This window comes from Bufo gargarizans, chromosome 4 (assembly GCF_014858855.1).
Source record: "Bufo gargarizans isolate SCDJY-AF-19 chromosome 4, ASM1485885v1, whole genome shotgun sequence".
NCBI lineage: Eukaryota > Metazoa > Chordata > Amphibia > Anura > Bufonidae > Bufo > Bufo gargarizans.
In genome coordinates, this window is record NC_058083.1 from 85675135 (window position 1) to 85699235 (window position 24101).

The 24101-nt window shown below is 42.6% G+C and overlaps 1 protein-coding gene across 4 annotated transcripts in view; it reads left to right on the forward strand.

The window, feature by feature from the left end:
• PPP2R3A (protein phosphatase 2 regulatory subunit B''alpha) overlaps positions 1–24101 on the forward strand; it is a 194190-nt gene that overhangs the window by 140072 nt on the left and 30017 nt on the right. Inside the window, exon 1 of one of the 4 annotated variants that reach the window (XM_044288775.1) lies at positions 19544–20013. The exons of the other annotated variants lie outside the window; for them this stretch is intronic. Within the exon in view, the coding sequence (XP_044144710.1) occupies positions 19882–20013 (132 nt within the window). The 5' untranslated portion in view covers positions 19544–19881. Of the gene's footprint in view, positions 1–19543; positions 20014–24101 lie in introns of those variants that run through there. 4 annotated transcript variants of the gene reach the window in all.

Here is a 24101-nt window from a genome sequence, read left to right on the forward strand (position 1 = left end):
AAAAAAAAATGGGAAAAGTTGTCTTTTGCCAAGATATTTCTCTCACCCAGCATGGGTATATGTAAAATGACACCCCAAATCACATTCCCCAACTTCTCCTGAGTACGGCGATACCAGATGTGTGACACTTTTTTGCAGCCTAGGTGGGCCAAGGGGCACATATTCCAAAGTGCACCTTTCGGATTTCACAGGCCATTTTTTAGAGATTTAGATTGCAAACTACTTCTCAAAAATATGGGCCCCTAAATTGCCAGGGCAGTATAACTACCCCACAAGTGACCCCATTTTGGAAAGAAGACGCCCCAAGGTATTCCGTGAGGGGCATGGCGAGTTCCTAGAATTTTTTATTTTTTGTCGCAAGTTAGTGGAATATGAGACTTTGTAAGAAAAAAAAAAAATCATAATTTTCCGCTAACTTGTGACAAAAAATTTAAAGTTCTAGGAACTCGCCATGCCCCTCACGGAATACCTTGGGGTGTCTTTCCAAAATGGGGTCACTTGTGGGGGACCCCATTTTGGAAAGAAGACACCCCAAGGTATTCCGTGAGGGGCATGGCGAGTTCCTAGAATTTTTAATTTTTTGTCGCAAGTTAGTGGAATAAAAAAAAAAATCATCATTTTCCGCTAACTTGTGACAAAAAATAAAAAGTTCTATGAACTCACTATGCCCATCAGCGAATACCTTAGGGTGTCTACTTTCCGAAATGGGGTCATTTGTGGGGGTTTTCTACTGTTTGGGCATTGTAGAACCTCAGGAATCATGACAGGTGCTTAAAGTCAGAGCTGTTTCAAAAAGCGGAAATTCACATTTTTGTACCATAGTGTGTAAACGCTATAACTTTTACCCAAACCTTTTTTTTTTTTTGCCCAAACATTTTTTTTTTATCAAAGACATGTAGAACAATAAATTTGGCGAAAAATTTATATATGGATGTCGTTTTTTTTGCAAAATTTTACAGCTGAAAGTGAAAAATGTCATTTTTTTGCAAAAAAATTGTTACATTTTGATTAATAACAAAAAAAGTAAAAATGTCACCAGCAATAAAATACCACCAAATGAAAGCTCTATTAGTGAGAAGAAAAGGAGGTAAAATTCATTTGGGTGGTAAGTTGCATGACCGAGCGATAAACGGTGAAAGTAGTGTAGTGCCGAAGTGTACAAAGTGCTCTGGTCATGAAGGGGGTTTTAGCTAGCGGGGCTGAAGTGGTTAAAGTCTTCACATTTATCCCAGCTCCCTTAAAGGATAACTGTCATATTTTCATTAAAAAAATCAATTTTGGCAAATGTTACTGCTGCTGCAGCATTATGCATAAAGCAATCTTTAGTTTCTTCACTTACCACTGTTTTCCTTGAGTTTTTCCCTTAGTTACGTCTGTTTTGAATCCTACATTATGAGGATCTTCTCAAAATGGCTCCTCTGCCAGTTCTCTGAGGCCAAAACTGGAACAGTCTTACCAGGAATTCTTGGAATCCATGGCGTTGAAGGCTGAGTTATTTATAAGATCTTCAGCCGCAGAATATCATTCCACCAGGTCAACCAGCTGGTCTGCTGTCTTGGGGTCCCTATGGCTCACCCACTTCCTTAGGGCTGGGGGTAGCTGACTGCTAGGGTAACACCTAGCCGAGCCAGGATCTCTGACTTCAGTTTATCAAAGTCCTGGGCCGCCTCAGGTTCCAGGTCAAAATAAGCTTTTTGCGATTCACCTGCAAGAAACGGGGCATGCAGTCCTGCCCACCGTGCCTTAGGCCATGCTTCCCACACTGCTGTCCCCTCAAATGTAGCCAGGCAAGCTTCCACATCATCTTCTGCTGTCCTCTTTTGTAAAAAATGACCCACATGGATAGTTGTCTGTTCTTTTCCTGGCTGTATCACTGGAAGACTTGCCACGCTGCACCACTTCCTGCAAGACATGGCGGTCTTTATTCGTGGCCTTTATCAGGGTGGTTAGCTGTGCAGACAGCAAGTGGTTTGCTTCTGGCTGGGTTGCATTTGTGCGCTGTTGTTCTCTGATTGCCTCCTGCTGGGCTGCCACAGACTGTATCAGGGCCTTTACCACGTCATCCATTTTCAGACTTTTTACGCGTTGCCCGCATCCTCCACCACTTGTGAGGGGTTATGCTCGGGATCGCCTTTGCAGGGATCAAAGGGCACTTCTTTGTTCCATCTAATTCAGATCAAACACTGGGGTATAAGTTTTAAGCTGACTTGTAGCAAGGTTTATAAATAAGGTTGCAGATAAAAATAACAAAACGGCAAAAGAAAACATTGCACTTACTATACATAAGACGTCCCTGCTGGAGGGCTTCTCCCTGTCAGCTCACAAAACAAAACAAAATCAATTAATGCTTTTTAATTAGTAAACGTATTACATCATATCATATATCTAGCGTATAGTACATCCGGATTGGAGCATATGCATTTAAAGTCGTATAGTTTGTCCCAATGTTTCGGCCAATTGATTGACCTTTTTCAAGGGATCTGTGACTCATGCATCGAGATGACGGAGGTGTGCGCTATGACTGGCGCGCTCTGGTATATGAAGGGCCCCTCATCATCCTTTTACTAAGCTCACAAAACAAGGCAAGGTGGTTAGCAGGCTGATGAGAGTGGAGTTCCATGGTGCAATAGAATGGAGCTTAGCAGTGTGATGGGGCAAAGCTTATTGGTACAACAGGTATCCCCCAGATATGACTTTTCTTGGAGCTCCAAAAATTCCTAATTCACCCCTGACCCTAGTCAGCTGAGTGTTACGGAGACACATTGTCCAGGGTCCTCCACTAGCACCAACAGCACTCGTATTGCAAAGTTCCCTATGCATTGGCCCCTCGCTGACTACCAGCTTTGCAGGGAACAGCAGCTTGGCCCCATTCATTTCAGTGGGGCCCTACAACACATGTAGAAGGAGAGAAAAAGAGTGAAGGGAAAATGCAGCATGAAACCAGCCCTTTTTTCCTAGGATCAGAACTTGATGGCACATCCTAGCGATAGGCCATGACTTTATACGATAGAATTAGAATAGACCAGAACCTTCTAAAAAATGTAGTTTTAAAAATATCTAATGGGGATTGATATATGTGTGTGTGTGTGTATATACAGTGTGTGTATATATATATATATATATATATATATATATATATAAAAGCAGCTGAGGCATCGGTACATATTTTTAGCATGTATTTAGCACCATTTCTAACACGGTAGCTAATAAACATTTGACCACTAGAGGGAGCTTTAGGCTTTCAGTAGTTCAGTCATTGACTGTAGGTGAAGCTCGTAGACAAGAATGACTATCGAACTGGTCTAGTCTGATAAGTATGCTCCTCAACTTCATGCCTAGCATTTAGATAAAGGAATAATATCTGCAGCGTAGCTATCTGAGCTCTGTACATAAATCCGCAGTTCATTTCCGTTTTTGGGGTCCGTGTCCATTTCCAGTGCTTCCATAGACTCTACTGTGTGGACTACAGGAGAGATTTATCAGAACTAGTACGAAGCAAACGTGGAGCAATGCCTGTAACAACCAATCAGATGCTGGCTTTACTTTTTTAGTTGCCTTTTGGAAATTGGAAAACTGAAATCTTATTGGTTGCAATGGGTAACAGTTCCCACGCTATACATCTGTGATCACATGAGATCATGCAGTAAAATTGCCAAATGCTTTGTCACATTTCTGAATTTATTTGCACAAACTTTACTGTAAAAAAATATGTAGGAACATGATGAATAATACAAAGGCTGTGTTCTGCAAAATGAGCCAAACATGCAGCCACCTGGAGGGGGGCGAGGATGGGAGGAGTGGTAGTGGCTATGATGGTAGTAGTACTCATAGTTCACGGTGGCGCTCATGGGGCAGTGCACATTGAATGGGGGGTACGCCTTTTCTTCCCTTGGGGCACACCCTGACTTCCTGGGGTTCCTGCTTGATGGTAGTTGGGGTGCCTTTAATGTTAGGTTATTGGCAGATGCAAGGCAGGAGTACTGATGCAGGGCCAGGGAATGGATGATGGAGTCAGTTAGCAGGCCCGTTGATTGCATTAAATAAAGTATTTCTTTACTGAATGATGGGACTAGTAGTACATATAGCAGCAGAAGGAACAGTTTCCTAGCTTATCACAATATAGTCTCCCCTGAGTAGCTGTGTATGAGGAGCAGCGATAATTATAGTAGTAGTCTCTGATCCTCCTTCTAAGGAGACTTTGTAGTCTCTCTTGTAATAACTCTAGGAATGCTGTTCCATTCTTCTTAACCCTTTCTGCAGTTTCCGAGCTTAGGGGTGCAGAATTTAGATCCAGATGGCTAGTCTGTCTCAAAGTGTGGTAGGTGCCGGAGGCAATTGGTTCTTTCCACAGCAGCAAAGTTATCCTGCCATAAACGAGCGAATCCCTTGCAAGGTTTGCCCTGTCAATTCTGCCCCTTGTCAATTTGTAAAAAAAAGTGTGCAAACCCTGCGCCAAATTAATGGCAGTGGCACAAAGTCTCACTTGTACATGCATCCATGGGCAATAACCAGCCCTGCGATGAGTGATCAGTATTTGGTGAGAAGTCAGTGATTATCACGCTGTCACTTTATTAATCCCTGTATGGGCAGGTTTATGAGGATATTGATGGAGATCTCCTCCTGATCACTCTTGTCTTTGAAGCAGAACATCTCATCTAAGTCCTCTTCTCCACCACTGCTCAGCTTGGGCATAGTAGCTGGTGGACACTTGGGGCAGCACTGAGCTGGAACCAGGTGATCAGTGCCATGAATGAGCGAGGAGGGGGTTCAGGTGTCTATAATAAGGAGTACGTAGCTGCAGCTTCATGTGCAATGTAATCCTCAAAAAATAATCGCAAAGGTTTTTTTTTTGTTTTTGTTTTTTCTGCTGGACCCTATGAAATGGGGAAAACTTTTTTTTTTGTATTTATTTTTGTACGGATTGTGTAAATTTTTGGACGGTTGGGAAACCCTGCCAGGTATAGATACTAAAAAGTATAGAGCTGTACCCCTTAAATAATTAAGGGGATGCAGCACCCATGGGAATGTTGTGGCCCCTTCAAACAGCTGATCAGCAGACCCCCACTGACTGAACAACGATTGCCCTTGAAAGGGGTTGTCCAGTATAAGAAAACATGGCTGCTTTCTTCCAGAAACAGCACCACACCGGCCCATGGGTTGTGTCTGGTATTGCAACTCTGTTCCATTGAAGTGAATAAAGCTGAGCTGCAGTACTGCACACAAGCTGTGGACAGGTGTGGCGCTGCGTTTGAAACAAAGCAGCCATGTTTTTCCAATTGTAGACAACCCTTTTAAAGTCCCTGTTAACCCTTTTTAACAGTGCAAGAAAGATCATTGACTGGGTTACCCAGTTATTGATGGTCTTTACCAGTGCTTTCTGATTGACATTAGGTGTACGTCCATTGTATCACCCACTCGGATGCACACATATCAATTTTGCAGTCCACAAACCGCTGATCCCGGCAATATGTGCCCTACACTTTCCTGTTCCGCACGTCCCGCACCATTGTAGAAATGCCTATTCTTGTCCACAATGCAGACAAGAACAGGACGTGTTCTATCTTTTTTGCGGAGCTCCGAAACAGACTTACGGATGCAGAGAGCACACAGTGTGTGGGTCCACATCCGATCCACAAAAAAAAGGTCTTGTGCATGAGGTCTTGTTGTAGTGCTGGTAACCCCTAAATCATCTTAGCTGCCTAGGGGGTGCATAAGACAGGAGGAAACCTCCCAAGATTGGAAACTAGGTGGAGATCTGGTCTTGAGACCTAAACGAAGACCTTGAAATCAATACCAAAAATGTTGCGTAACATATAGTCAAGTGACAAATGTCGCTGCGTAGCCGTACCCTAATAGAAGCCGAGTGCAGCAGGAGGGGCGCAGCACTGAGCTCATTGCTTCTGCCCCTTTATTTCATTAATTATAGGAGTCTCCCCACCAGGACCCTCACAGATGAAGACTCATGATGCGGTATTATGATGTGAATAATTATCGAAAACTGCAGGAACACTTCAGGCACTATTATGTAGTATAGTATTGACTGTAAGGCTAGATTCATATGACCGTATGTGTTTTGCGGTCCTTAAATTGCAGATCTGCAACAACAAAAAACGGATGACATACATGTGGTATTCGTTTTTTTGCGGATCCATTGTAACAATGCCTATCCTTGTCCGCAAAACGGACAAGAATAGGACATGTTCTATTTTTTTTGCGGGGCTACAGAACGGACCTACGGAAGCGGATAACACACTGTGTGCTGTCTGCATTTTTTGCTGGGTCTGCATCCTATCCGGAAAAAACAGACACTGAAACGAAATACGTGTGAATGTAGCTTAAATAGGGGCTGTCATCACTCCTGACCTCTCTGTTTTAGTACATTTTTTAATTGCCCATAAATAAACTATTCTGGAGCATCTTTTCTTAGAAATCTGAATTGTGCCATTGTTCTTTTATTCTACGTGGAAATGTATGAATGAATTGACCACTGTGTGTAACCATTCCATTGTCAATAGTTTGTGTCCTTACACCGCCTGATACTGTCAGCAAGGATCAGTCAATGCGTAGGAACATGCCCAACAAGAGGAAGGTTATACCTAGTTTTCAGTTTATTTGTACATTTTTAGGAGGAATAACAGGTCAGTCATCTCTACATGGGAATTCAAGTATTTTTTTAAACGGTAATCTTGCCGACCGCTCCTCTTTAAGGTAAATGCCCCCTGCCTTGTACAGTACATGTATCAGGGTGCAGATATCACCAGCTGTCACCCGTGTCTGCCAGCTATGAATTTTGGTTCACATCCGCCCATAAGTCTTTATATCTAAAGTATTACATGATGTAGCAACCAGCGAGCCATGGTGAATATTAAGCCCCCCACCTTTCCACAAAAAAAGGGCATGAGCAGCCATTATATCTGTGGTGGATAAACTGCTTTCTCATAGTCTATAAATACAGAGGACACAGCTGGGACTAGCTGCCTGGTGTAATCTCCACACCTGTCAGCCCATGGCACGGGTTCAAGCTGTCCCATTCCCCAGGAGGTGAAAACCCCACAATGTCACTTCTTTTTTTACGCCTCATCTAATCTGCACGCCCCCAGCTTTTTACTGATGTCGCCCTTGCAGTTTTGGATTCTGAAAAAAAAAAAATATATATATATATTTTTTTTTTATTATTATTATTTTTCCCGCTGTACGATGGTGGTGGTAGTGGGATAAAGTGGCGCAATATTTCAAATCACACAATCTTCTGCATACTGTGGCAGTGTAAAAGTAGAAGTTATGTGGAGCTGCAGTATTTTTCTTTTGACACCCCCCACCATCACCTCACGACTAGCCCGCATGAACAGGATGTCCATATCATGTCCTCTCGTGCTGCTGCTTTGTCCCCCTTTCTTTACAGGTTGCCATGCAGGTTCCTGCATCGTCATCTCGCCTTACCCTATCAATCAAAAGGGAGAGAGAGGGTCTGGCAAGGGTGCACAGAGTGGCTTGGGTCCGCCCTCGATGCATCTAAATGCTTATTTTCATACGGATTAAAAGTACATTTGTCCCCAGAATGAAATAACACTAAGTGAAAGGTATCATTACATTCAGCGGAGCTAGCCCTACAGGGCATTGGGCCTGGTTCACCCGTGAATATCCTGGAGACAGACTCCCTTAAAGAATCTGCCCTATTACGTAAGTTCCATATGTCTGAGTGGGGTTGTATCTGCAGCAAGCACTTGGTTTTCTGCTAGGACAGTTGTATTGATTTCTGTATCAAAGGGAGGGGAGGAGAGGGGAAGGGCAGGAGCTGAGGACAGTTATATATAATGGTTATAGCTTAGCACAAGTTCTTAATTAACAGGAATACAGGTTAATACTTCTCTGTAATGCCCTCTGTTATCCTGGGGCTGCTTCTGAGTGACTGTGAGACAGTTAGGAAGGAGATTCTCCTCTACTTTCTGTGTGCAGTGGATGGCCGCTAGTCTCGGCATGTCTGAGAGAACTGTGAACCAGCTATTTAGCAAGCACAAATATGCCATTAATAAATGGGCCCTACTAGCCTCTAGCCTCAGCTGCTATCATGCAGAAGCAATCTGTAAAGTCCAAGAAGAGCTCTTAACGTTACCTGTTCTTGCAGTCACGTATGTTCCAATGTGAGAGTGCAGAAAAACTTACCAGTCAGTGGCATCCAAAGATGAAAGCACCCATGATCCAAGCAACTCTGCTATTAAAATGAGTCCTTTATTGAAACTCCATTAAAATTGTCACAGCTTACTTATCGAGTATGCTTACGCGTTTCAAGCATGTCATTCTTAGTTGTATGGGCCAAAATGAACATTTGCTAGCGATCAGTGGCCCATGTAAAAAGACCACCAATCAGCCAACAAATGAGCAAATGCGCATTTGTCGCCTGATTGTATCTTTTCCGTTGGCTACACATCAGACCACAAAGTGTGCTGCCAACAATGTAAAGGAACGGCTGCAGGAATGATCTAATGCACCCGTTTATGGCTCATGAGGCAGTTGTCTGCCCATGTTCACGTCCTTAAATGAGCCCCGATTGGCATACTGTATGCTTTATTAACATCTGACCTTTGAAGCATGAAACATACTGACTCCAAAAAGTGGACCAGCATAGTTACCACTAAACAGGTCGATAAAAAGAGAATGGGAAGGAGTGATCGCTACCTCAGTCATTCCTCCCTCTTTCAGATCTGATGATCATCAGCAGCACATCCCTGATTGCACAAGGAGATGTGGTCACGATAATTGTACATCGGCCGAGTGGCCAATGATCAAGAAGGAGTGTTTCTATCAACACTTGTTCCCAGTAATTGACCCCAAAATCATGCAGCATAACAGGGGTTTGAGTGGCAACGTTTCCTTCCATCCTGCCTCCTATTCCTAAATGAGTGCTTTTCCTACACTGCAGAGGAGGCGGTCACTGGTTATTACTGCCTCCTGTCAGTTATAGATTATATCTGTGTGACATGCAGTAACCAGTAAGCACTTTTCCTTACTAGCGGGGAAAACACTGATTGGTTAACTCTTGAATGACCAGGCCTGAAAAGGTCTTAATGAACAGACACTTTTTTTGTGATTTAACGCAAATGGTAGTTTAACAGTTGTAACTTTTTATTTGTTGGACTACCAAAATAATTTTTCTGAACTTTTTTACAGGACACATAGGGGTTTTTAATATATTTTTGATGTATAACATATATAGTTTCCTGTGAATGGGACCATAATGGCAATGGTTAATTTTTTTTTTTTTTTTTTTTATAAGTCCCCCAAGACAATAAAAGACTGCTATAGGATATTAGCCTTTTTTTTTTTTTAGCTAATCAGGGCCTGCTAAGACCCTGCAGCTCTGTTCTGCCCCTGAGACACACAGCAATCACAGGATCGCTGGAATCATTGAGGAAACTGCATAGCCGCTTCCTTTATTCACTGCATAGTGCTTATTAGGCACTATAAACCTATTGGCACAATCAGCTGTGTGTTGGTCTAGCCGGACAGAGGCCGCAAACTGTGGTTCTGTGGGTTGTGCACACCTGCGCTGGGACAACTGCAGATTGTACAGTAAGGCCTCTTTCACATGGGCGCAATGCGTGAGGTGAACGCATTGCACCCGCACTGAATGCGGACCCATTAATTTCTATGGGACTGTGGACATGAGCGGTGATTTTCACGTTTTCACCATAGAAGTGAATAGGGCTGCGTGAAAAAAACATGGTTATAATGGAAAATAATAGCATTCTTAATACAGAATGCAAAGTAAATTAGGGATGGAGGGGTTAAAAAAATTAAATTAAATTAAACTCACCTCATCCGCATCGCGCAGCCCGGCTTCTCTTCTCCTCTTCTTCTTTGAGGACCTGGGAGAAAAGGGCCTTTGGTGACGTCACTGCGTTCATCACGTGGTCCATCACCATGGTGATGGATCATGTGATGGACCATGTGATGAGCGCAGTGACGCCACCAAAGGTCCTTTTCCTCCCAGTTCATCAAAGAAGAAGAAAGAAGACAAGCCGGGTTGCGCGAACAAGTGGATGAGGTGAGTTAAATATTTTTTTTAACCCCTCCATCCCTATTTTACTAAGCATTCTGTATTAAGAATACACCATGTTATAAGGGAAAATAATAAAATCTACACAACACCTAACCCAAACCCGTACTTCTGTGAAGAAGTCCGGGTTCGGGTCTGGGTACCAAACATGCAGATTTTTCTCACTCATTAAAACGCTTTGCATTTGCGCAGAAAAATTGCGCATTTTCCCGCGACGCACCCGCATCCTATCCGGCCCTCACACGCGACGCCCGTGTAAAAGAGACCTAAAGGTAGTATCTTAACGAGAAATAAGCAAATCAATTCAGAAATTAGGCACACATTTAAAAAAAAAATTGGATTCTTCCAAATTTGAACTTTGTGTGATTTGATTCAAGAGATTCAAGGATAGCAGAGCGGGAGAAAAACAGAAAGAAGGAGATAAGAGAGAGACGTTTTTTTGAGAAATTGGAACACTTTCGTTTAAAGTAGAATTTATTTGGACCTGAATCAAATCACACGAACATTTGAGCCAAATCGGACCTGAAACAAATTTTGAGTGATTCACTCATCCTCTAGTCCTAGCCCATGTCAAATGACTGGCTGCCACACATATAGAGGTTTGCTTAAAGCTAAAGATGCTGAAACGCTTTGAGAAAAAGGAGCTTCGGCCTATTTTTATTTCTTGATTTTGGTGTAGAGAGAGGGTGGGACAAGTCTTTGTGCATGACCTTGGAAAATGATCTGTTCCTTCGTTGAGAACTAGAGATCTTTAATTTGACACTGACAGTGTTCTCTGTGTGTGACAAAGTGCAGCGGTCGTTCTGCTGCTCTAGTGGTGACCGTGCATTCCCTTCCTAAGTTACGTAGGGGGCAGAGGGCCAAGTTCAATAAACAGATGTGCTCTAATGATGGGTCATTTCAAGACAAAGTCGAATTCTTTATTTTTTTCACTGTTATCCAGTTTTCAGCTGAAATTTAAAGAACAACAAATAATATATATGCATAAGGTTTTGTAGGGGCGGATTGGCCATGGACTCTAAAGGAAGAAATCCTGCTGGGCCAGTCATGTTATGATTTCATGTGGCTGTTTGTCCCCAAAATCTAAAAACCTGTCAGCCAGCCTATAGTAAGCATAAGGTGCCAGCTATATCTAAAGGGTTGTATGTATAAATACAATGCATTTAGAAAGTCCAGACCTTTTCACCTTGTTTACATTTTGTTATGTTGTGGCCTTCTGGTAAAATAAAGTAAAAAATTTAGGTTTTTCCCATTAGTCTGCACTCAATACCCCATAACAAGAAAGTGAAAATAGAATTTTACACATTTTTGAAAATGTATTAAAAAGGAAAAACTAAAATTTCACATGGACATAAGTATTCAGGCCCTTTGCTATGACAATTGAAATTGAGCTCTGAGGGCCTCCCATTATTCTGGATCATCTTTGAGATGTTTCTACAACTGATTGGAGGCCACCTGTGGAAAATTGAGTTGATTGGCCAAGATTTGGAAAGACACAGCCTTGTCTATATAGAGTCTGCAGCTGACAATGTATATCGGAGCAAAAACCAAGCCATGAGGAGGAATGAACTGCCTGTAGATCTTTAAGACAGGATTGTGTGGAGGAACAGATCTGGAGAATATACAAAAATGATTCTAAATTGAAAGTACCCAGGACTTTTTCAGAGCTGCCTGCCCAACCAAACTAAGTAATCAGGAAGAAGGGGCTTGGTAAGTGGTGACCAAGAACCCAATGGTCACTCCGGCTGAGCTCCAAAGATCCTGTTTGTAGATTGGAGAAATTTTCAGAAGGTCAACCATCAGTGCAGCACTCTACCAACCTAGGCTTTATGGCCAAAAATAAGCCTCTCCTCAGTAAAACACACATTAAAGCCGTCTAGAGGTTGCAAAACAGGATTCAGACTGTGAGAAACAAGATTCTCTGGTCTGATGAAACCAAGATTGATCTTTTGGCTTCAATTCTAAGTATCATGTAGGGAAGAAATAGGCACTGCTCATCACCTGTCCAATACCATCCCTACAGTGGAGCATGGTGATGACAGCATGTGGCAACAGGTGTTTTTCCGTGGCTGGGACAGGGAGGATGTTAATGGTTGAGGGAAAGCTGAATGGAGCAGAGTACAAAGATATTGCTAATGGAAACCTTATCCAGAGAGCTCTGGACATCAGACTGGGCCAAAGGTTTGTCTTCCAACAAGACAATGACCCTAAGCACACAGCCAAGGCAACACAGGAGTGGCTTGGGGACAACTACTGCTTGAGTGGCCCAGCCAGAGCCCAGACTTGAACCCAATCGAACATCTCTGAAGATACCTGAAAATGTCTGTCCACCGACAGTCCCCATCCAACCTGATAGAGCTACAGAGAAGAATGAAAGAAAATTCCCAATCCAGGTGAGCAAACCTTGTGGCATCATACCAAAGAAGACTGGAGGCTGGAATCGCTGCAAAAGGATTCAACAAAGTACTGAGTAAAGGTCTGAATACTTATGTAAATGCAAGATTTTAGTTTTTCCTTTTCAATAAATTTGCAAAGATTTTGAACATTTTGTTTTCTTTTAATTTTCAGTGCAGAATGATGCAATTCAAAATGTGTAAAAAAAAAAATGAGCACAAGGCAGCAATATAGAGAAAATGTGAAAAAAGGCTTTCCAAATGCATTGTATAGTGCTCCATATATTACTGTAGGGCTGTATATAGTGTATAATTCTGCTTCTCCATAGCTCACTATAAGTCTTTATAGATTTATGGTGCTCATTGTCTCGTTTTGGAACTATGTGTATAATGATGGCCTTCATATTTGACCATAAAACTGCATATAAGGATTGGGGAGCTCTGTGCTGTTTTCTAAAAAGGCTATTCCATTGTATTTTTTCATTGGCCCCACCTGCCATCAATGTGGCTTCAAGGACTGGCAGCTAGGCCCCTAATGTGTGACAAGTCGCCATAATGTTTCATTGGAAAAACCCTTTAAAAAGCTTATTTTATACAATCTTCTTTTATCAGTTTAAGGCGTGTCCATCTTCGAGCAGCATTTTACAGTTAAACATAGAATTAGATTGTTTTAAAAGTTAAGTAACATTGTTAATAGATTCCATTACTTAACTTCTGCTGATCCAGTGTTAAAGTTTGTATTATACTTCAGAGCTGCATTCACAATTCTGCATGCTTTATAGCTGAACAGCACAGCATTACAGGCTTAATGTCTGTTATTACACGTACAGGAATCTGATTAAGGGAAAACCAACCCCAACTAAGCTCTTAGCGGTGTCTTTGTTCTTTGTGTTGACCTAGCAGAATTGGGAGTGCAGCTCTGAACTATAATACAGGCTGTATCTCAGGATCATTACACCGTAATTAATGCAATGTACTGCATTTACAAAGTGGCAATTTGTTTTATAAATTTTATAAGGGTGATGGACCGCTCTCCTTATTTTTCCCTTCATGCCAATTGAAGAGGGTCCAGTATTCAGGACCAACATCAGTTAGCCGGATTGGGGAACATCTTCAGAGACTGTCTCTTGTTGGGCTGCATGATTAATCAATTTTTTTTCTTTCTCTCAGCCCGACGATGTTTATTTGACGATGTTTAAATCGTGATATCGATTATTTATTTCCCCTTCCCTTTCTGGGGCGCTGATACAGTGCTCCAGATCTCAGCGACAACCAACACTGACTGTAGCCAGTGTCCAACTGTAACCAGTTACCTTCAGAAGTCACATAATTAGTGAAATAATGTCCACCTGTGTGCAATCTAAGTGTCTCATGATCTGTCATTACATATACACACCTTTTTTGAAAAGCCTCAGGGGCTGCAACACCTAAGCAAGAGGCATCACTAACCAAACGCTGCTATGAAGACCAAGGAACTCTCCAAACAAGTAAGGGACAATGTTGTTGAGAAGTACAAGTCAGGGTTACGTTATAAAACATTATCCAAATCTTTGATGATCCCCAGGAGCACCATCAAATCTATCATAACCAAATGGAAAGAACACGGCACAACAGCAAACCTGCCAAGAGACGGCCGCCCACCAAAACTCACGGACCGGGCAAGGAGGGCATTAATCAGAGAGGCAGCACAGAGACCTAAGGTAACCCTGGAGGAGCTGCAGAATTCCACAGCAGAGACTGGAGTATCTGTACATAGGACGACAATAAGCCGTACGCTCCATAGAGTTGGGCTTTATGGCAGAGTGGACAGAAGAAAGCCATTACTTTCAGCTAAAAACAGAAAGGCACATTGTAAGTTTGCGAAAAGGCCTGTGGGAGACTCCCAAAATGTATGGAGGAAGGTGCTCTGGTCTGATGAGACTAAAATTGAACTTTTCGGCCATCAAAGAAAACCGTATTTCTGGCGCAAATCCAGCACATCACCCAAAGAACACCAGCCTCACAGTGAAACATGGTGGTGGCATTGTCATGCTGTGGGTATGTTTTTCAGCAGCCGGGACTGGGAAACTGGTCAGAGTTGAGGGAAACATGGATGGTGCTAAATACAGGGATATTCTTGAGCAAAACCTGTACCACTCTGTGCGTGATTTGAGGCTAGGACAGAGGTTCACCTTCCAGCAGGACAATAACCCCAAACACACTGCTAAAGCAACACTTAAGTGGTTTAAGGGGAAACGTGTAAATGTGTTGGAATGGCCTAGTCAAAGCCCAGATCTCAATCCAATAGAAAATCTGTGGTCATACTTAAAGATTTCTGTTCACAAGCGCAAACATCCAACTTTTAAAAAAAGTATACATATTTGGTATCAACACATCCGTAACAACCTGCTATCACATGACCTAACCACTTATGAACACCGTAAAAAGAAAAAATCTAATGTCAAAAAAGCCATTTTTTGTCACCTTACATCACAAAAAGTGTAATACCAAGCGATCAAAAAGTCATATGCACCCTAAAATAGTACCAATCAAACAATCATCTCATATCGAAAAAAAATTGCCCCTACATAAGACAGTCGCCCAAAAAAAAAAAAAAACTATGGCTTTCAGAATATGGAGACACTAAAAAATATATATATATTTTTTTGTTAATGCTTTATTATGTAAAACTGAAACATATTTGGTAATGTCGTGTCCGTAACAACCTGCTCTATAAAAACACCACATGATCTAACCTGTCAGATGAACACTGTAAATGGTAACAGCTATTGTTTTGTTACCTTGCCTCACAAATAAGTGTAATATAGAGCAACCAAAAATCATATGTACCCTAAAATAGTACCAACAAAACTGCCACCTTATCCCGTAGTTTCCAAAATGGGGTCTTTTTTGGGGCGTTTCTACTCTAGGGATGCATCAGGGGGTCTTCAAATGTGACATGGCAGCTTAAAATTATCCCAGTGAAATCTGCTTTCCAAAAACCATATGGCGCTCCTTTCCTTTTGCGCCCTGCCATGTGCCCTTACAGTAGTTTACAACCACATATGGGGTATCATCGGTTCAGAATTGGGGCAATAAATATTGAGTTTTGTTTGGCTGTTAACTTTTGCTTTGTTAGCGGAAAACATTTTTATAAAAATGTAAAAATCTGCCAAAAAGTCTAGAGTTCTGAAATTTTATATCCGTTTTCCATTAATTCTTGTGGAACACTTAAAGGGTTAACAAAGTTTGTAAAATCAGTTTCGAATACCTTGAGGGGTGTAGTTTCTAAAATGGGGTCATTTTTGGGTAGTTTCAATTATGTAAGCCTCAGACCTGAACTGGTTCTTAAAAATTGGGTTTTGGAAATTGTCTGAAAAATTTCAAGATTTGCTTCTAAACTTCTAAGCCTCCTAACGTCCTCAAGAAATAAAATGGCATTCACAAAATGATCCAAACATGAAGTAGACATATGGGGAATGTAAAGTAATAACTATTTTTCGAGTTATTACTATCTATTGTAAAAGTAGAGAAATTGAAATTTGCTACATTTTTTTAACATTTTTGGTAAATTTGGTATTTTATTTATAAATAAATATGAAATTTTTTGACTAAATTTTTTCCATTGTCATGAAGTACAATATGTGACAAAAAAACAATCTCAGAATGGCCTGGATAAGTAAAAACGTTTTAAACTTATTACCACATAAAGTGACACATGTCGGATTAGCATAAAATTGCCTGGGCAGGAAGGTAAAAACTGGCCTGGGGTAGAAAGGGTTAAATACCATTCAGTCCTCTTGTATATACATTATATACCCTACAGTTTAGACAGAAAAATAAGTTGTTGCCAGAAAAAAAAATTTAAAAAAAATCTATAATCGGCCATAAAGTTGAAATAATCGGCCCTAGTGCAGACATGACATAAACAGCCCATTAATTTCACTGTGCGCTGTGTAATTCCTCATTCTTCTGTGGAGGAGCTGCAGGGAGCTTGAATTCTTGTTTAAGGATTCCGGCATAGATCTTCTAACAGAAAGGTATAGCCCGAAGAGGAAACCCTGTTTTATACATTGATTTCTCCCCCCCACCCCCCCACCCTTTTTTTTCTTAAAGGTGTTGTCCAGGTTCAGAGCTGAACCCGGACATACCCTTATTTTCACCCCGGCAGCCCCCCTGAGCCTAGCATCGGAGCATCTCATGCTCCGATGCGCTCCAGTGCCCTGCGCTAGATCACCGGCTCTTGTGTTTTCAATAACACACTGCCGGAAGGTAACTTCCGCCCAGCAGTGTGTTCGGTGATGTCACCGGCTCTGAGGGGCGGGCTTTAGCTCTGTCCTAGCCGTTTTACTGGCTAGGGCAGAGCCAAATCCCGCCTATCAGTGCCGGTGACGTCACCGGGGTTCCTGTCAGCCCCATGGAGAGCCCGGTACGTCACCGGAACTCAGAAAAATGCCTTTGCCCTGTGCAATTTAGCGCAGGGCAAAGGAGAGCATCGGAGCATGAACTGCTCCGATGCTCATGTGAGGGGGGCTGCCTGGGTGAAAATGGAGGGTTGTCCAGGTTCAGCTCTGAACCTGGACAACCCCTTTAAAGTAGAGGGAACCCCAGCTTACTATTCCCTCTGCTCAGGACAGCCCCTCGGGTAATGCCAGCGGTTAGCTTTTCAGCAGTTGGGGGACCCTGGGTGCCCTCCCATTACATGCCTGACAGCAGAGTACAGAATTTCATTAATGGAAAACGGAAACCTCTTCAAAGCCCTAGCAAAGGACAAGACTGGCAAAGTGACAGGTGCGGACTATATTTAGGAAGCTTAGATTTTCGGAGTACTCAGCACAGAATTCGCATTGCTGACCACAAGACTTGCATTATCACCGACACCTATGCGCCAATGTGGAGCTCAGCCTGGAAATTTAAGAGTGAATATCAGTTATTTCATGCATGTAGGGTACAGCATGCAGCTTTGCAGTCTTTTTAACTATCTAATGCCCACCACGCTTTGCTTCTTCGCTGATGAAGGTTCTTATATAACAAGTATGACCCTAGGACAGAAGCTCTTTGTTGGTGCATCTACTAATGTATATCAGGTCTCTAGCCCGAGCCAAGCGTCCAGGATTTTGCTTGGGCTGCACTTGTGTTCCAGGGAAACTTCCAAGTAGAAGAGAAGACAGAAGACGATTGTAAGGACTCGCTGAGGAGTTCTCTGGCCGCCCGCCAGTTGTCGGATAATATTTGAGCATTTGCATTCCCAGTAGGGGCCGTTATATCTACTTTTCATCTGGATGCTGAATCTAACTGCTTCCTGATTAAAGTGTCCCCACTTGTAGAAAACTGATTTACAGCAAGGGGAAGGAAAATCAAATGCAATGCAGCGTTCCTCGTCCTTTCAGACCACACTTTTTTTGTTTTTTTCTGCACCTTCTCTTTCTGTAAGTTTGATTATTCAGTATAGCTACAGCAACATGAGGACCTGTCACCCCTCCTCATACCGTCTGTTTCAGTAAATGTGTATTGCTCATGATATCACGATTCTGAAGCATCCTTTCTTAGAACATTGCTATGTGTCAGCCCTCTCTTATTCCTCCTAGAAGTTTATGAATAAATTGACAAAGGGGTGTTACCAGTTGGGTGATGGGCCCTACACACTCTGACCTTCTCCTATCAATGCTGACAGTGTCAGACTGTGCAGGGACACACCACATTGACGAGACAAATGGTAATACTTGGTTTATTCATGCATTTCTAGTCAGAATAAAGGAGGGATAGCACAACAGAGTTAAGCAAAGTTGTTCCAGAGTTGTCACATCATGAAGAAAATGGGTATTTACTAAAATAGACATGTCATCAGGTGGACTTCAGTAGGCAGTGGTTAAAGAGAACTTGTCACCTTGTACATGCAGCACCATCTGTGGTCAGCATGTTACAGAGCAGGAGTTGCTGAGGATGATATATAGGTTTGAGGGAAAAGATTTGGTATAACTTGTCATTTATTAAAGAGGTTCTTCAGGCTTTTAGGATTTATGACCTATCCTCAGGATAGGTCATCAATATCAGATTGGCGGGGGGCCGACAACTGACCCCCCCTGCTAATCGGCTGTAAGAGGAGACGGTGCGTGCAGTGCACTTGTGCCGTCTCCCTCCTGTCTATGGGCTTTTCGGACCCCCGCCGATCTGACATAAAAGCCTGGACAACCCCTTTAATTCAGTCTCTGCTCTTTCTATGGTTAAGGGTCCAGTGGGCAGTCTTACTTAGTGACAGCTATCTCTCTAAGGAAACTCCTACAAGGAAGACTGAATCACTGAGTAGGACCACCCACTGGACTCCTAAGAATGGAAATAGGAGGGATTTAAATGACTGAAATGCCAGATATACAAAATATTTTCCTACAAAACTATATATCAATCTGCTTGGTTCCTCCTGCTCTATAACATGCTGCCTGTTGTGTTTAATGTGACAGGTTCCCTTTAAAAGCGTTAAGGGCAGAAAAGGTTATCAATAAAGAATGAACATTACTCACCCCAGATGCCTCACTGCTGCCTTTGTTTGACATTACTCCGGTCCCTCACAGATGCCTCACCGCTGTTCCAGTCCCTACTGTCAGGAATTGCCTTCAAAGCCAGTGACTGGCCTGTCTAAGCTACTAATTGGCTCAGTGGGCACTTCCAGCTGTTTCCTGTGTGTCAAGCCTTGACCAGTAAGTGGAGAGCAGCGGGGACCAGAGCACCATCGTAAGGGTGCTCAAAGTGGAGGATCTGGGAGGTGAGTAATGTTTTTGTTTTTATTTTTTTTAACCCCCTTGAAAAGCCCAATTTGAACCAAATGTGCACTAGGTATTTCATCCCTCATAGAGCTTTTTAGTTGGGGGTCAGTTTTTGATCTTCAGCAGTCTGGAATATGTTCCTCTGACCCGTTGCCTCTCTATTTGTGTCTCTGGTACTTTGTTCCTGTGTATGACTGACCTTTCAGATCATTATTAAGTAAACACAAGCAGCGAAGACTCTTTATATTAAGTTTGTTGCTTTGGAGCGTCTAAGTTTAGCTACAGGCGGCAGCCGCTGGATGCTTCCTTTCCCAGAATCCTTCCTCTGGGCTCCCACTCCCCCCACCATCCCAGGCCAGCACTGGCTGTCTGTCACACAGCAGCACTATTCCGAGGTCATGTTTCTCAGCTGCTCAGTGTTGGGAGACTTCAGAAAAAGACAGTTTTGTTCTTGCTAAGAATTTGGTTTTGTCAAGACAAACACGGGGCTCCGTGCCGCCATACAATGCTGGAGTCTGGGAGCGGAGCGTTGGCCTTAGATTGCAAGACTCGGAGACTCTCTTTGCTGCAAAGAGTCTAGGCGAATCCCAGCTGCTAAGATCCCTAAGCTCTTTTCCCTAGCTCCTTATAACACACTCAACGTTTTTTTTTTACTTCAGCCTTCAGCAGTCTTGAGAGCTGGTTCTCCAAGATGATGATAAAGGACACGTCTTTAAGAAGGGACCCCGATTTGAGGGGGGAACTGGCCTTTTTGGCTAGAGGCTGTGATTTTGTGCTCCCATCCCGTTTTAAAAAAAGGATCAAGTCTTTCCAACAAGCTCAGGTTTGGATGTTATTTTCTTTGTAAGCTTTGAGAGATGATGTTGGGTTTTGGTGGGTTTTGGACTGATATGGGTTGAGCGGGCCCAGCCATTTTAAACAGAGTGTCACCAGCAGGTCTGGGAGTTGTGCATTATTACTACATTCAGGAATAATCAATGAAAAGATTAATGAGATTTTACCATTTGACAGTATGTTACATATAGGACTGGATACTAGACATACATTGAGCAGGTTGGACAAATTTTCAGATGAGTCAGGGTGGACTTATATGTGATGTGGTGGTTAGAGGTGGAGTTAGGAGATCACCTCCGAGGTCAGGAGGCGGTAAGAGGCCTTACGATCTAATATAGGGGGTTATCATCAGGTACTGTCAGCGGATATTACCACTCCGGTATTTGGAAAGAACATGTACCTCCTATGGAGCCACCTCACGTTTAGCACTTCTCTTCCTGTCATAATCAGCAGTGTATAAAAAAGCTTCAAGCGAAATTGTGCAGATTGCATCGTCGATTAATCCTAATTTTCATCTATATTTGCAATCTCTTGTGGTGACCTTAGAAGACCACATTGGCTCACAGTATAATACATGACAATGTTTTTTTTTCAAGGGTAAAATATCAGTGACAAAAAACAACTTGTGACACCAAGAGAGAGACTCTTCTACATTTGGATGTAGCCTAATAGGACTGATGGCTAACCTTGCTGAAAAAGATTGTGACACAATTTTTGCCTCTGATGTGTTCTAAGTTTTGACCAGTGCCGCATGTTCCTGGTAAAAATAGGTGTCTAAGATTAAAATGAATGTTCCTTCTGCTATTCATGGTGGATGTGTGTTGTACTCTTTTGCTCCGTTTTTAGCTGAGTAGGCTATTCTCATGGCGCCCCAGGCTGCCTAGATTGAGACTATGCCAGTGGTTTACTAAATCATAGATTAGCTCCAATCATGCTTTGGAACCAAGCATGAAAAATTATTTTTCTATGGCATTCACAAAATGCAGTCACCAGTAAATACAGGTCCTTGAGTTGTTGGGTGGCTACTAATACAGCTCGCACTGTGGTCATAGCCTAGTTTTCCAGAGCCAAGTTTATCTTCTGTTAAGCAGTTGGGCATTTAATTCATCAGGGTGGCCACCCTGTCATAGAGGTTCCAGTTCAGAAATCGTGACAGGTGAACCTACCAACATGTGGTTGATGGTTTTATAATACCTAATCTGGGAAATGGTAAGGACTACACTTGGAGCTTTAGTGGCCACCTAGAAATACTGTAGAATTTCACTCTTAACTTAGTAGGAGAGGACATTATATGATTTAGGATCGTGACGATGATGATCTAAAGGAGAAACAACACAGGCACCATCTGGTACACCATATATCCTACTTGTTTGTACTCAGTTCTGTCTGCCTGCAGTCACCACTAGAGGGAGCTCGATGTATATACAGCCCCCACTGAACATTGAACCACCAAGAGTGTGCTTTCAGAGTACTAAGAGACCCTCCATAAATTGCCTGTGGCTAGATATACAGCTCCTCGTTGATGGCTTCTCACATCCAGCTGTCAACTAGACATGCTGGATTTTGAAGAAAGTTATGTCCTGCTGAAGGGGTGGAAGTGAGCTACCTAAAGAAAGTATAAGACATATCTTTAAGAAAAATACAAAACAGCAAATTTATTGTAGTTTAATGTGTTTTTTTGTAGCTTTTTTCCAGATCACTGCAAATGCGCTGTAAAATACTGCATTCTTTTTAGAGATTGTGAGCCAAAAATAATGCATTTACAAACACGTTCTGTTTGGGAGAATTCTTACATATTCCATTTGCTGGTCCCCAGTCTCTTAATTTTATAGATTGTGCTGTGGTATTTCTTGTGCTAGACACCATGTTACATAGTAACATTGTTTATAAGGCTGAAAAAAGATATTTGTCCATCCAGTTCGGCCTGTTATCCTGCAAGTTGATCCAGAGGAAGGCAAAAAAAAAAAAACTGTGAGGTAGAAGCCAATTTTTTTTCTCACTTTAGGGGGAAAAAAATCCTTCCCGACTCCAATCAGACAATCAGAATAATTCCCTGGATCAACGACCCCTCTCTAGTAGCTATAGCCTGTAATATTATTACACTCCAGAAATACATCCAGGCCCCTCTTGAATTCCTTTATTGTACTCACCATCACCACCTCCTCAGGCAGAGAGTTCCATAGTCTCACTGCTCTTACCGTAAAGAATCCTCTTCTATGTTTGTGTACAAACCTTCTTTCCTCCAGATGCAGAGGATGTCCCCTCGTCACAGTCCTGGGGATAAATAGATGATGGGATAGATCTCTGTACTGACCCCTTATTTATACATAGTAATTAGATCTTCCCTGAGTCGTCTTTTTTCTAAAGTGATTAACCCTAATGTTGATAATCTTTCTGGGTACTGTAGTCCACCCATTCCAGTTATTACTTTAGTTGCCCTCCTCTGTACCCTCTCCAGCTCTGCTATGTCTGTCTTGTTCACAGGAGCCCAGAACTGTACACAGAACTCCATGTGTGGTCTGACTAGTGGTTTGTAAAGTGGCAGGACTATGTTCTCATCACAGGCATCTATGCCCCTTTTGATGCAACCCATTATCTTATTGGCCTTGGAGCAGCTGCCTGACACTGGTTTGTACAGCTTAGTTTGCTGTACAAGTCCTTTTCCATGTCAGTGTTACCCAGTGTTTTACCATTTAGTATGTACGGGTGACTTGCATTATTCCTTCCCATGTGCATAACATTTGTCAGTGTTAAATCTCATCTGCCACGTCTCTGCCCAAGCCTCCAATCTATCTATGTTGCCACTGATATTGGAGGATGGACCAGCCACTCCTTAGTGACAGCTACCATATTGGCATGACTAGGATTTCAGAGGCAGCAATATAAACTTATGTTAAAATAAAATCCCATATATAAAAGCCTTTTATAGTGAAAAGTGAAACGGCTTTAGGGATGACATAACCACAGCCTGCTCTAGTTTCCCTGCTGGTCAGAGTTTGGTGCTGGATGTTCATGAGCCGCAGTTCACAGCTGGTCAAGCGGCCTGCATGCCATATCTTTTAAGAATGTGAACACAGATGCCATGGCCTATTTATAGTGGACAGTGAACAGTGTCAGGCTTTCTTGAAAGTACATAGCTGTCAGAGTTAGCGTGTGCCAAGTTATATATCTCAGGCCCAGGCCATTTCTTAACTTTTCTCCTGAAACTACAGTATTTTACAACCTACATGTAGTTATGGAGGGAAATTCTCTTCTCGCTTAGGGTTTGTCCCCCTCAATACATGTCACATCAGAGGTTTATTCATTCTAAGGCTAGTTTCACACTAGCGTTCGGCTGTCCGCTTGTGAGCTCCGTTTGAAGGGGCTCACGAGCGGACCCGAAAGCTTCCGTCCAGCCCTGATGCAGTCTAAATGGATGCGGATCCGCTCAGACTGCATCAGTCTGGCGGCGTTCAGCCTCCGCTCCGCTCAGCAGGCGGACACCTGAACGCTGCTTGCAGCGTTCGGGTGTCCGCCTGGCCGTGCGGATCCGTCCAGACTTACAATGTAAGTCAATGGGGACGGATCCGTTTGAAGATGCCACAATATGACTCAATCTTCAAGCGGATCCGTCCCCCATTGACTTTCAATGTAAAAGTCTGGACGGATCCGCTCAGGCTAATTTCACACTTGGCTTTTTTTTTGCCAATATAATGCAGACGGATCCGTTCTGAACTGAGCCTCCGTCTGCATTATTATGATCGGATCCGTTAAGAACGGATCCGATCAAACGCAAGTGTGAAAGTAGCCTAACATGGACTAAGTAAAAAACAAAGATGTCAAGACTTCAGCAGAGCTTTGAAGGATATTTTGATTATGAGCAGGTAGAACAGTACATCTTTGTGCTGTACGTGGCATGTATGGCATTATGTATAGGCAAGAAATGGTGTAGTTATCTTTACAATGTTAACAAATGGCCTCATCTGCAGCATAGACAATCAACTAGTGTGTGCTAGGCACTGGACCACACTCTTCCATCTGAAGCCCCAACCCATAATTTTGAACATAGCACCATGACTCCTAAAATGTCCAGGAGGC